Here is a 14,507-nt window from a genome sequence, read left to right as displayed (position 1 = left end):
AAAGTACTGTTAGCTAGCTGTAATGCAGCCTCTGCATAATCATAAAAGAATAATCTTCTAAAATGATACAGTGAACTTGTATTCACCACATAACTTGGTTCAAACTATATAAAACAGAAATGAGCAGAATCACTAGAATAAACTGATAAATATGAGAGTTCTTAACACATCTTTCTGTAACTGATAGAAAAGTAGACAAAAATGTAGGTATATAGAAGATTTTTCATAACTAATACATGATTTAACTAACAATGTAGTGCCCTGTAACTAACAACTAGGAAAATATTTTTCAGATATGTGTGCAAAATTTTAAATATTCAATCAAATAAATGCTAGGTTATGAACCAAGTCTCAGGAGACACCAAAAAATAAATGTTATACAGGTGCAAATCTCTAACCAGAATACAATTAGAAATTGATAAGTAAAGATATTTTTTAAAAATTAAGGACCAAATAAACAACAAAACAAACATACTACATTTGGAAACTAAAACATATATTCCCAGGTAATTAATATCTCAAGGAAGAGACACGTTAGAAGTTGGAAACATTTTTAAAACTAAATGACAATCAAACTACACATATCAAAACTTGTAGGTAAAGTGGTTCTCAGAGGAAAATCTATAGCCATAAAATCATATATTAGCAAAATGGGAGGACTGAAAATTCATAAACCATTTTTAAAACAACTTGGCAACAACTCTTAAGAAATGCCTTCCCAACAACTTAGAGATTTCTATGTGTCCACCCAGAGAAACTCTCCAAGTCAGGAAAAAGGAGACAGAGATAAGGATACTCACTGCAGTGTTTTTTGCAAGAGCATAAGAGGAGAAAGAACCTATCTTGGCAGAAAAATGGATAAACTGTAGTTTACTACTGTGTATGTGTTCAGTCATTAAGGTGTGTCCGACTCTTTTCAAACCCATGGACTGCAGCATGCCAGGCTTCCCTGTCCTTCACTGTTTCCTGGAGTTTGCTCAAACTCATGTCCATTGAGTTGGCAATGCTATCTAACCATCTCATCCTCTGCCGCCCTCTTCTTTTTTGGCCTTCAATTTTTCCCAACATCAGGGTCTTTTCCAATGGGTCAGCTCTTCACATCAGCTGGCCAGAGTACTGGGGCTTCAGTTTCAGCATCAGCCCTTCCAGTGCATATTCAGGGTTAATTTCCTTTAGGATTGACTGGTTTGATCTCCTTGGAGTCCAAGGGACTCAAGAATTTTCTCCAGCACCGTAATTTGAAAGCACCGATTCTTCAGCGCTCAGCCTTCTTTACAGTCCAACTCTCACATCCGTACATGACTACTGGAAAAACCATAGCTTTGACTACACGGACCTTGTTGGCAAGGTGATGTCTCTGCTTTTTAATATGCTGTCTAGGTTTGTCATAGCTCTCCTTCCAAGGAAAAAGCATCTTTTAATTCTGTGACTGTAGTCACCATCCACAGTGATTTTGGAGCCTAAGAAAATAAAATCTGTCACTGCTTCCACTTTTCCCCCTTCTATTTGCCATGAAGTGATGGGACTGGATGCCACGATCTTAGTTTATTATTACAATACATAAATAAATATACTGTGGTTCAGCAGTTCACTTCAGTTCAGTTGCTCAGTTGTGCCCGACTCTTTGCAACCCCATGAAATGCAGCACGCCAGGCCTCCCCGTCCATCAACAACTCCCGGAGTTCACTCAGACTCACGTCCATCCAGTCAGTGATGCCATCCAGCCATCTCATCCTCTGTCGTCCCCTTCTCCTCCTGCCCCCAATCCCTCCCAGCATCAGAGTCTTTTCCAATGAGTCAACTCTTCACATGAGGTGGCCAAAGTACTGGAGTTTCAGCTTTAGCATCATTCCTTCCAAAGAACACCCAGGACGGATCTCCTTTAGAATGGACTGGTTGGATCTCCTTGTAGTCCAAGGGACTCGCAAGAGTCTTCTCCAACACCACAGTTCACAAGCATCAATTCTTCGGTACTCGGCTTTCTTCACAGTCCAACTCTCACATCCATACATGACCACTGGAAAAACCGTAGCCTTGACTAGATGGACCTTTGTTGATAAAGTAATGTCTCTGTGGTTACCTCATATTAAACAGTTTTAGTGAATTTAATTAATCTGTATATAAGCATGGAAATTCTCTGAAACATATCGGTGAGCAAAAAGTTGTGAAATGATACCTACAGCTTGATAATATTTATGTACATTTTTAAACAACCAATTATATCTACTGCTTACAGCTACAGTTGCATGTAATAAAAGTACAAAAGGCTTTAGAAGACACACAACAACTTTAGTAGGACGGGGAGGTGACGTATTTTCTTTTTTCAGAGAAAAAGAAAGATGAATAAAGCAAAATGTTATCTTCATAGTAAATAAGTAATTTATTTTCAGCATTTTAAAGCATATCTGAAGAGCTTTATGGTAAGAAATTTTAAATAAATTGCTACTACAATCCCACTATAAATATTTAGTAGATACTATAAAGGTCATAGGAAAACAACTATTACCTGTTCTCCTATCCACACAGAGCTAACCTTTGATAATATTTTCTTTTTTTATTTGTACATACTTAAACATATACAATATTACAATATTATTCTGTGTATGGTATTATAATCTTTTATTTGGCACTTAACATACCATAGGCAGGTTTCCTTGTCATTACTTCACACTTAAGACAATTTACCACACATCCATGGTGCAGATTTAAAACTGCTTTAAAGGATATATAATGAAGATCCTTCATTCTACCCTAGACCCTAGTACTGCTTCCAAGAGTTTATCTATCAGGTCTAGAAATTATGCTTCTGTCAGTAAACAGAGTATTACTTTTGCGCCACTGGGTGGAGACAGAGCTCTCAAAGTGTAATCTCTGGTATAACTTACTTTTCACAGATAATAAATTTCAACATTTCTAAAACATCATACTGAATTTAAAATCAGTTCTTGTACTTTCTTATTTTTAAAAGTTCAGATTTCTCTGTATATCACAATCATAAAGAAATTATTCACATTTAATTGTAAGTTTTGTTTTAAATGCACATGTAGATATCTTGTCCTAATCAAAAAGTACTTTAAAAGAAAAGGAAAGAAAAAAACTGGTTAATTTTAGGGAATACATATATACATACTTCTGATATTGAATAATGTTTCTAAGGAGAAACTGTAACTAAAAAGCTATCATTTTCAAACAAAACCATATACTTATGAATCAGTATTGCATACGGCAAGCTTAAAGGCAGCCTAAGGGCACATAATTCTGATAAACACAAGTTGACAGAAGAGCCGGCCCACATCTAGATAAAACTTTGCAATCATCACTATTCTGCAGCATGTGGCAGGTGAAATGACTGAGGTCACACTTGCAGTATGTAAATACAGTAAATACTGCGTACAATCTGCCCTCTCCCCTGTTCCTCTTGTAAGAGGTTAGTGTCTCCCCAGTCTGCCTGTACTACCTGTCTACCATTAAACTAGATAATTAAAATCTCAAATATGAACACAAGCAAACAGGTCACTGACGAATTATTTTCAAATATTTAGGGCTTTATTTCATAAAATTGCTTTACAATTAGAACACTTTCTAAATCTTAACTTTTAGGAAAGCTCTAACAACTGGACAGAAAAATTTAAACTGGAAAATCATCATATATCATGATTTGTCTCAAACTTCTGTGTAAGTTTTCAACTGATAAATGATTAAATTTTGCATTCCATTCTTTGGAATCCTGTTCTATAGATACTGTTTCAAAAGGGTTACAAAGACTGGGAAAACGTATCAGACAAGCAATAATAAGGATAAATAGTTCTTCAAATAATTTCTAATGTAAGAAATATATATTTTAAATTTAATCTCTGTAACCTTGCAAAAATTCCAAATATTAATAAATTATAAAATATTAAAACTTCACCTTTCTATCAAAATGTACTCTTAACATTGTAAACATCTTCAAAGAATAGAGCATACATAACAAAGCAATTATAATGAAAATTGTACATGTTAAAACCACCTCTGGGAGAAGCACCACTTTCCAGCACAAAAAAAATTTGTTTTATAAACATAAACACATTTAACTTTGATTAAAGTTGAATGGATTTAGTGCTTTATGAGTAAAATACAGCAGGAAAATATTTTCAAATAAAAAGACAGAATTGGAAAAGCAAAACTAAATACTATGAAATATGCCTATTGGGACAGCAACTCAATTTAAAATAAATTGATTGGCTCAAAGTCACAGAGTTGGTTAGTGAGTGGCAGAGCTAGGATTGGACTTAGGTTTCTAAGGTCTTCCACTAATTTTCAGCTTCTACTACAGATAATGCTATCATATGAAAAGATGTTTTGCCTCAAAGTTCAGCATTTCATTCATACAATGTATGATGTGCTATTATATATGCATATATACATATGTATACCACACATACCTTACACAGTATTCTCAAACAGCAAACACAATGAACAAAAAGAAAAAAAAATGAAGAATTAACTAAATTTTTATTACAGATTTCAAAGCAAATGATTCATAAAAGGTATGGTACAAAGTTAATTTTTAAATTGTATCAACTCTTTTTTGAACTAACCACTTACCGGGAAACTGTGACACTATTGGGGGTGTATCTTCATCTAAATCATCTACTCCTCCAGCTATGGGATAGGGTGGAATGGAGACTCTGGGCATCACCACCCAGCTGTGATCACAATAAAGGGAAGAGGTGAGGCTGGGGAGTCCCGAGTTATGGGCTATCTGAAAGCCACAGATCTTCTCTATCTGTTGCCAGCGAAAAAGTCGTTCTCGTAAACAAGTTGTCAACTCAGAAAGAGCTTTCCTGGAAAAGTCAATATAGGAATTACTTCTTGCATCAAAAGTCTTTAATATAGCACTGAAAACAGGCAACTATATCAGTAGATCAAGGCAGTTAACCAATTTCCATAAGAAATTATCCCCTCTTGGAATTAGCATAAAGGATATAATAAAACATGATTAAGTGACAAATTAAAATATAAATTGTCTATAAATAACAAATTAAAATTAAAAATTGTCTATAATTACAAATTAAAACAAACTGTCTATAAATTTTATTTCTACACAATAAAAATAGACAACTGCAATAAGATTCTTACTTTGCTTCCAGAATTTTGTGGTCTACCTCATCTAAGGAGGAGCTATGTGCAACATGCAGAGTTCCAAAGACTGTGCTCCTCTTCTTTTTAATTTTCTCTGCCTAAAAGCCCAAGGAGAGAAAAATAAGGCTCAGTTTGGGGAAAAAAACACACACTAATAAGGTTTATTTTGTCTTGACTATATTAATAATTATAAAATCAATGGAGAATTAATTAGCCAAGACATAGCCCTATTTTCTAAAAAAGGAAAACAGATGAGGGCGAAAGCATGCTTTCCTAAGCCAAACTTTGTTCTGGAGAATTTTTTCTCTTTATTTCCATGGATCAGAAAGACCTGACTCTTCTATTTAAAACTAGAAGAACATAAACTATATCCTACTGCAATGGAGGTGTTAGTGACTGCACTGTTTTTTATTGTTCTTTTTCACTAGAAATCAGAATAAGACTCAATAATTTCACACAATTATTAATAGTCAGACATTAAGTTCTAGTAACTACTAACCTGAATCAGATATGAAGCAGCAACCTAGAGGAGAAAAGCTCTGTATAAAACATTTATGATCATGATAGTAGGGATGATTTTTAAATGATACTAAGGTCATTCTGAAAGGTATACCCTTCTCTTAAAAAAGTAACTTTACAGCCTATGATTACAAGAGTCAATCTACCCACTAAGTTCCAATTCATGAAAGAATCTGTGATACTACAAATTTTATTCAGGCCTTTATACACCAACTGGTTAATCCCTTTAGAAACGTTAGAAAGTTTAGTCAATATAGTCGAGTACCTCATCCTTAGCAATAGCTAGCTGCATTTCAGCATTCTGTCTTTTTATATTGTAGTACTGGACTTCCACTTCATGTGTTAGCTGAAGCCATTTCTGAAGTGCATCTGGAACAGACCAGCTGCTTCTGAGTTCAAATTCTTTTTCCGCCTTTTTTAGAGCCATTCGAACCTGAGAGGGAGGGAGGGGGAAAAAAAAGAGAGAGAAAGAGGAGGAGGAGTGGAGGAGAGGGAGGTAGAAAGAGATGCAAAGGAAAGTGGCAGAGGTTGGAGAGAGAAAGAGAAATTTCTCTTTTTAAAAACTATTTAAATTAAGTTGTTTTTAAAAAAAGAAATTAAGATTTTTTTAAGTACCAGATTTACAAGAAAAAAGCAATTTGAATTATACTCTTCGTAAAATCACAGTCTAAAATGATATTTCTAACATTAAAACCAAAGTTAAAGGTTTAAGTACATCTTAAACTCACTAAGCAAGATTGTAAAAAGACAGAGGGTGAGAGGGAGCTTACATCTCTCTTAGGTTGCAATACTGCATTTTCACATTTTATAATAGCCAGAATCAACTGAGAGACAAACACCCAAGGCATGTAACAACTGAAATGGATTACATTTTTCTCATAATGTGTTTTTTTGTTTGTTTATGGACAGAATATGAAGAAATATCAAAAACAGGGTGAATACTTGTCCTATTACCCCTTCTAATGTTCCCAGAAGACTCTGCTGGGAACTATACACTATATAGACTCTGCTGGGAACTATACACTATATAGACTCTGCTGGGAACTACACACTATATAGACTCTGCTGGGAACTATAAACTATAACTATGCACTCATTTTTAAAGTAATTACACCATTTAAAAAATGTTTTCAGACATCTTCTTTATGACAGTTATTTCTCATTGTTATGAGCACATTTGCCTCTTATAGTCTGTCTTATATCACCTCTATTTAATTTTTTCCTGCTTCTCACATATCAAAAAGTAGATAAACTAACACCTGCAGACCAAATGTAAATTTCAAGAAAACAGACAATGAGTGAGATTCATCTTGATTTTTCCAAGGGAAACTATGAATAGCTTCCGTGTCAGAATGTGTAAGTTTTTCCTCTAGTTAACTTTTAGGGGAGCCAGACAATAAACAGAAAACTAAAATGCTTAGTGTGTGAGTTTGTGAGGTGGCATTAAGTGCTAACAAAAAACCTCTTAGGGACAGTCTAAGAAAATGACACAGAGGAAGAGATAACCTATTCTAGGAATGATTCACTTAAAAACTAGCAAGAGCTCAAGCTAAGGATGTGTAAAGATACAGGATGGAGTTTATGAAATTATGCATACATATTCAGACCTTCAGACAAAGCGATGAGTGAACTATGGAGCATCCTGCTTCGGGAGCCCCAGAACTGCAAATTAATTTTTCCCAAGTTAAGTAAACTGAAACTTCATCCCTAAACTAACGTGCAAAGGAACGTCTGATCTGATGAAATCTAATTTATTTAAGTAAACCTTACCTGCCAGGGTAAACTAGAATACTAGACACAAATTTCTGATAAAGAGAACAGCTGTCAGATACTACAAGAAAAAAAAATGTAGAGAAATACTTTTTAAAACTTTTTCAAGTTTTCTAAAAACTTTTAAAAACTCTAAAACCATCAGACAGGTAGTAAATAATTCAAAATATAGACATTAACAGGGAAAGTAAAACAACACTTACTTACTTAAGACAAATCATAAGCAACACTTGCCTGACACGATTAGCTACGCAATATGCTTGGGACAATACTGTGCTTAATAAGACAGCTGGCAGAGCCCTGTGGCGTCCCTGCTAATCTCTCAAGAAAGAAGCTGAGCTCAGGTCCTGTGACACGGAGTTCTATGTAACACTACAAAGTGAAGGTCACATGCCCGTCGTCTTCTAAAGCTAAAATTTCTGTAAATTTTCATTGTCAGGTAAGTATACAGATAATCTGAACAAATTCGCCCATGTTTTTCTCATTAAGATTTTCCTTAATATTGTGTCCATAAATGTATTTCCCCCAAAGAGCTCAATAAAGAGGGAAATAGATGCAGTGAAAATTGAATAATTAATAGTTTTTACAAATGATGAATTAAGTTGTTTCAAAATATAATAATTATATAATTTTTGTGTCTTAGGACTGAAACAGTAATAACTAAAAACATGGTATCACATACATACACACACAAAAACAACCAAAGTATATGAAAACTTGGCTTCTGGACCTGACTTTACGATGTATACCTCTGTGAGCTTCAACAAGTTCTTTCCTTTCTGAGGCTTATTGTTTTGTGTATAACAGGGGTACTATGACTTGTCCTGATTTTAAGTTCCTTGAGACTTTAAGAACAAAATAATTTATGTATTTAAACCACACAAAATATAAAGTGGTACTATTATTCATCCAAAAGCTCTTGTTTAATGGAAATTAACAAAATATGTACCAGTTTTTCTGCCTTTTAATTTTGAGGAGTTGATTACCCATCACATAAAATACAATAAAGCTTTAAACTATGTGGAACTGCGGATTATGTGACACAATATGTAAATTAATTTCCTAGTTAAATTTGCTTCTATAAACAAAGCTTTTAATAGCAGTACGGGAAAACATGGACTTTGGAATAAGACACATGTAATCTTTCCTTTGCCACATAATAGCTGTGCTACCTATGGCAAGTTATTAAACCTCTCTGCATACACATCTCATCTGTAAATGAGAATGTATCTATGTACAGTGAGGATTAAAATTTATGAGCAAACCATTTGCAATGATGTACACAGCATAAAGTTTTGGCACACAGTAAGCACTCATAAAATTGTGTTTCTTATTACTATAATCATATTGGATGGAGTTCTTTTTAAATACCCAATTCTCTCCTTTAAACTTACTGACTGAGGATCTCATTAGGATTATTAAATTTGTGCTGGGTTGTAATATCCTGGTAATCTTAGGGTCTAGCATGGAGTGCAAGGCCTCTAGGCTCCAAACTCCAAACTAGAATACTTGTGATTAAGAGGTCCTTCTTTACATGGTGTCTTCCCTCTCACTGAGAGGCAGTCTCCATTACAACATGCCCTCAGTTTATGTCTCTATAGAAGATTTCCCTCTACTGCTTTCTGATTTGTTCTTTCTTATCTGCAAACATCAGAAAAACAGTTATCAAACTTTTTAGTTTAGCACTGCGAAAAAACCAAGGCTTGAATTCTCATTGAGAATAGGTATGGAGTTGTCACAGGAGTAAAAAACATAAAATTAATTCTCAAACACAGGGTAATTTGGCTAGGCTTTTTTTGTGAACTCCTTGCTTCTTTACTACATTCTGTATAAAGAAGGTTCTGTCACGTAAACAGGACCAGACTGAAAAATAAATCTAGGAGTCATTTTAGAGAACAAACTCCTTACAGGGAAAAGACTCAAAAGACAATGTCTAAGGTATGAGAGAAAGAAAAGCTAACAGTTAACCAAAGAGATAGCTGCATTCAGTCAGACAAGTCCTTCCAAAAATGACAATCCTGAAGGCACTAGTACCATACACTGAACATTTTCTGATGAGTCTAAGTTTAAACCAAAACTCATTCATTACTTAATTTTTATTTCATGTTTGGCACCTGACTGAGAAGACAACAGTGCATGAAGCAAAGTGGGAGGCAGAATACCTAAGTTCTTGGCCCTGTCTTACAAGTCACTCTCTAAACTTGAACACACTTTCTTGTCTTCGTTTTGTTCCTCAGATTCTTTATCAGTAAAGAAAGGGTCAAAGTCAGAAGAAGGAGATGAGATTACGGAAGCAGAGGCTGGAGCAACAGGCTTTGAAGATGAAGGAAGGGGCCATGAGCCAAGAAATGCAGGCAGCCTCTAGAATTTGGACAAGGCAAGGAAACAGATCCTCCCCAGAGCCTCCAGAAGGAATGCAGCCTTGTAGACCTATTTTAGACTCTGACTGCAAGAACCCTAAGATAATAATGATGTGTTGTTTTAAGCCACTAAGTTTGTGGTAATTTTTTATAGCAGAATTAGAAAACTAATACATCTACCTATGAAGATATTCTCCGGTGACCTCCCCACCTTCTCTGAAGGATAGTGTAATGCCTGAATTCCATCCTGAGTAAATGCACAGTAGAAGCAGATATTGGAAAGGACACCTTTTGGACAACTTCAAAATCTGTACCACAGAATGTTCTAAAACCATTTAACAGGATTCAAATGGATGTTTAATAGAGATTATTAACATGAGCAGAGAAGTTTAACGTTATATATAGTAATACTTTACTACTAGGTTATAGTCAGAAACGGACACATACTACAGATGTTAAATAAACATCTTAGGTTTACTCAAGACAACGTGGCATGGGCTAGGACTTCATGAGTGAACACAATGCTAACTTCATCTTTTAGTTGGTTCTCTGTTTTTTGCTGTATGAACTCTGCCCAGTGCTAACAATATGGACAGGTGACCCTACTACTGACCAAGGAAGAATATATGATGGAACAAAATGTAGGAGACGGAACAAAATTTTTAAAAAATCCTCAGAGTAGCAATACAAATTTCCTCACAAACATTTCTTTCAAATGTAAATACCTGTTCCAATTCCTGCTCTGCATACTGACGTCTACTCAGCTCACATTCAGCTCCCTCCCTCAGCTCTCTCAGTCGACAAGCTTCTTCCTTTGCATAATTGATTTCATCCATCATTTTGCGTTCCAGATTTTGCTTTTCTACGGCAACATTTCTGTTTTCTTCCTGTGCCTTTTCAAGCCTTACAGAATAAACATGACAATTCCTCATAAAAGTTTCCAAACTTTCATTATTTTAGTGAATATGTATCAAGCAATAATATACATGTTTCGATCACAATTTGCAGCAGTTTCTATTTTATCTTAAATTTGGACAACAAAAACATCAGGTAACCTACTAGATAGCTATTTGGTTTATCTTGGGCTAAAAATAGGGAAATAGCATGGAAACACTCTTCAGGAAAAACACTTCTAAAAAATTGATAATTATTTAAGTCATGTTTAAAATAAAATTTAACTACACATGTAATTCTACCTACATTTGATTTCCACTTGTCTTCTACCCATCTATTCCCTAATGCATACCTTTTTAATACCCATTTATTCCCTACTGCATAGTTTTTTTTAACAAATTTGTAATTATGACCTTTCTAAAAATTTGAAAGGAAGTGAGTGTACACACAATTCCTGATATATGTATCAACCTAAATACAAATGAATAAGCACATGCCCATATTACATATTCACAAACTGTACGGTCCCACATAAACAAGATTTATAACCTTTTTTACCTACTTACCTCTCTTGTAAGTCCATTAGACTTTGCTCTGCAGTTTGTAGACTCTCTAAGTCTTTCATCATTTTTGCAACATGCTCTTTTGATGTCTTATTCTGCGTATAAGCAAACCAACATCCTCCAACACCAATTACTATAGAAACTGTAAGGATAAAATCCTTCATCCAGTTATGAGGAGGGCCTATAAAAAGAATTACAGATGGCCAATTAATCTTTGAGTATCACAAAATCTCAATACACATGGCCACTTAATTTAAAAAGTAGTAGATATCTAAAAACAAAACAAAATATGAAGATGTCCCTCCCATATATAAGCCCCAGCCTTTTACAAACTTTTTCTTCAAATCATCAATGAGTTTATGATAACTACCTGATACACTAGGCCTATAGGAGGCAAGGGCTTCGCCAGTGCTCAGTGGTAGAGAATCTGCTTGCAATGCAGGAGATGCACGTTTGTTCCCTGGGTCAGGAAGGTCCCCTGGAGGAGGAAATGGCAACCCACTCCAGCGTCCTTGCCTGGGAAATGCCATGGACAGAGGAGCCTGGCGGGCTATAGTCCATGGGGTCACAAAAGAGCTGGAAATGACTGGGCAACTAAACAACAACAGGGGGCAGAGATAACCCCACAAGGATGCACTATGCCCCTGCTGGTACAGCAGTTAGTGACAAAACTCCTGGGGCATTCTACAGAGAATGGTCCTCTACGGGGTGAAGAGTCATAACGAGCTTCACCATCACCAGCCCAACTCCCTTCCTTCAGACAAGTTAGGTAGTGGCCATGCTTTAATACAGAAACTGAAACCCTTATCATTCACCAGAAAGTTTTCTTCCCAAGCATGTAGCCATGTAACTAATTAGGATTAATCAGTGATTCTCAACTGAGAGGGACATTTCCCTCCAGCAGACATTTGACAATTTTTGCTTGACAATTTGGGAAGTAGAAGTAGGGCTATTTGCTACTGGTATCTAGTAGGTAGAGGCCAGGGGTGCTGTTGAACACCCAATCATGTACAAGATAATCTCTTTCCTGCTCCCACTCTGGTGATAAGAAAGAATTATCTAGGAATTATACAGCCCAGAATGCAAATAGTGGCAAGGTTGAGAAACCACGGGTCAAATGATCATGACAAGCCATGTTTTAGGTGGTTTTTTGTCAGAGATCTGAGTGACTTGAGGGAAACAGGTCCCAGGGATAGAAGTAACTCCTACACTTACTTGTTTCTAAACACTTACTTGTTTCTAAAGTAAGGAGTAAGGAGCCAGGGCCTATTATCTTCAGTAATACAAAACACAGAAACCGCTAGTCAAATAATTTCCTAGTTTATCTCTGAAAGCAGGGGCTCAATTGAGGGATGCAGGGTAACTAATAAAACATGATGTATTATTTCTTGTAAAGAGATTATAGGTGTTCAGTGAAAAACTGCCTAGCTGCCCATACCTCTAGCAGCAAGGAGATGTTTGCTGCTAACATGTTTCCATGTTTGACAAGATGAAGAGCGCCACAGAAATGAACCCTAGGCTTACAAGCCTAGGGTTCGTGTATGCTTATATAGTGTGATAAACAGCCTGCTCTATGCCAGAGATCCTCAGCACTTCATATTTTCAGAGCAGATACCCTCACCTACAGTGAAAGAGATTCTCTCTTCACTCCTTGGCAGAAGGCTCAAGTCTCAAAAGGATTTGTTTTTATTCTGCCTCAGACTGAGAGGTTCAGCTCAGGCTCTAGTTCAAATATGAGACTTATTCAGGCTGAACTATAATCACCAGAAATAATAATAAAAAGATGGACAAGTCTCAAACTATACAACAAATACCATGAACTGGTAAGGATTTCAGTGAAAACTCATTTAAAATGTATCTCCATTCACTTGATACTGCTAGTTTTTTTTTTTTTCTTCTTTTTAATAGTCTTAATGTGGGTGTTCCAACCATAAGGTTCATTCACTCAAGTAATAATTCTAAGACAAACACATTAAAAAGGTAATGCATCATTAACTTCTAAACTGGTTTGTTTATTAATACATTTGTTTTCAACATTCTTTGAGACTAGTTTGGTTTCTTTACAAATGATAATACTGTTTGGCTTACAGAATAGCTTGTTCTTGGATCAATAAAATAAAAATATCCCCAATCAATCTGTATACAGAGACAAATGCTATAGTTTAATTCCTATTTTAACCAATAATTCACATGAAAAAACTAGAGTGAATCTCACAGAAGACAATCCCTAATAGATTCAGTTGAAAACTCAGGACAAGGAAAAGGTTAGAAAGGGTATCATCTCCATGGAACGCCTGGCATTTCAATAGTGTTCTATTTCCTAGGGTTTGTAATTCCCACCAACAGTGCATTTCCACCAACTCTCACAAAGCGGGGTTCCAGCTGTTTCACCAGCTGCTCTTTTAGCCTGAGCCAAAAAAGAACCACCAGTAAACTCATGGAATGCATCCAACCTCTCCAGTAACCCTTTTTTAAGCAGGGGGACCCCCAACACAGTATCATAGAAATCTATAAGCCTCTTAACTGCAAAAACTGAGGTAAAACAAACATTAGTTTCTTCATTTATAATTTGTGAAAGCCATTTTTTCTAGAATTAATTTAGTTATTCTGTTTTGAAAAATAAAATTCCTCTAAAATGTGTACTCTTCAAACAATTTTCCCCCAAAGCTTTCTGAAATCTGAAATTAAATGACGTAAACAAATTAAACTTCCCTTCTGGGAAAAAAGTATTCCTGTCAAGGTAAAGAAAAAGGTTTATTTTCCTTACAAATATGACAAAGCAATTTCTTAAATGTTCTTCCTCAGAACAATTAAATAATATTCTCCACCTTGTGCTTCTGCCAGAATAGTCTGTTACTTTATACAGTTTCAAGCAGGCCTCTAGGGCCACTGTTTTTGATCTGTATCTTAAAAATCTTTTCCCTGGTAATTAATAAAGTCCAGTTAGGATTTATTATTTCACGTCATCAAGATAGTGAGAATGCACCTTTTTTAAAAAGGACTCTAGTGAATATCGAACTATAATAACAAACATTAAAACTACTATAGAGTTTTAAATCTAAAAATTTAATCAACTTACATACAGTTTTACAACTTTCTACATCAGTAACCAGCCTTGAAAATACCACACACGATATTTCAATGACAGAAAATCTCATCCTATAAATCTTTTAAGATAGTACTTTTTACCCAACAGAGGGTTCTTCTGGTCTACTACCTTTCTTACTTTTTCCTTCTTTAAATAACAACAGATGATCTGATTACTCTTTTGCATCAT

The 14,507-nt window shown here is 35.4% G+C and overlaps 1 protein-coding gene across 2 annotated transcripts in view; it reads right to left on the bottom strand.

Moving 5' to 3' along the window:
- Positions 1-14,507, bottom strand: part of STIM2 (stromal interaction molecule 2) — a 184,083-nt gene that overhangs the window by 13,839 nt on the left and 155,737 nt on the right. The window contains exons 6-11 of one of the 2 annotated variants that reach the window (XM_027970914.3): positions 11,234-11,411; positions 10,499-10,676; positions 5,909-6,076; positions 5,624-5,647; positions 5,122-5,222; positions 4,588-4,826 (exon numbers count right to left, since the gene is read on the bottom strand). In XM_027970914.3, coding sequence (XP_027826715.1) covers positions 4,588-4,826; positions 5,122-5,222; positions 5,624-5,647; positions 5,909-6,076; positions 10,499-10,676; positions 11,234-11,411 — 888 coding nt within the window. The remainder of the gene's footprint in view (positions 1-4,587; positions 4,827-5,121; positions 5,223-5,623; positions 5,648-5,908; positions 6,077-10,498; positions 10,677-11,233; positions 11,412-14,507) is intronic. The other variant, XM_027970915.3, reaches the window with a different exon arrangement.

The sequence above is a fragment of the Ovis aries genome, chromosome 6 (assembly GCF_016772045.2).
Source record: "Ovis aries strain OAR_USU_Benz2616 breed Rambouillet chromosome 6, ARS-UI_Ramb_v3.0, whole genome shotgun sequence".
NCBI lineage: Eukaryota > Metazoa > Chordata > Mammalia > Artiodactyla > Bovidae > Ovis > Ovis aries.
This window is presented reverse-complemented; position numbering and strand designations above follow the sequence as displayed.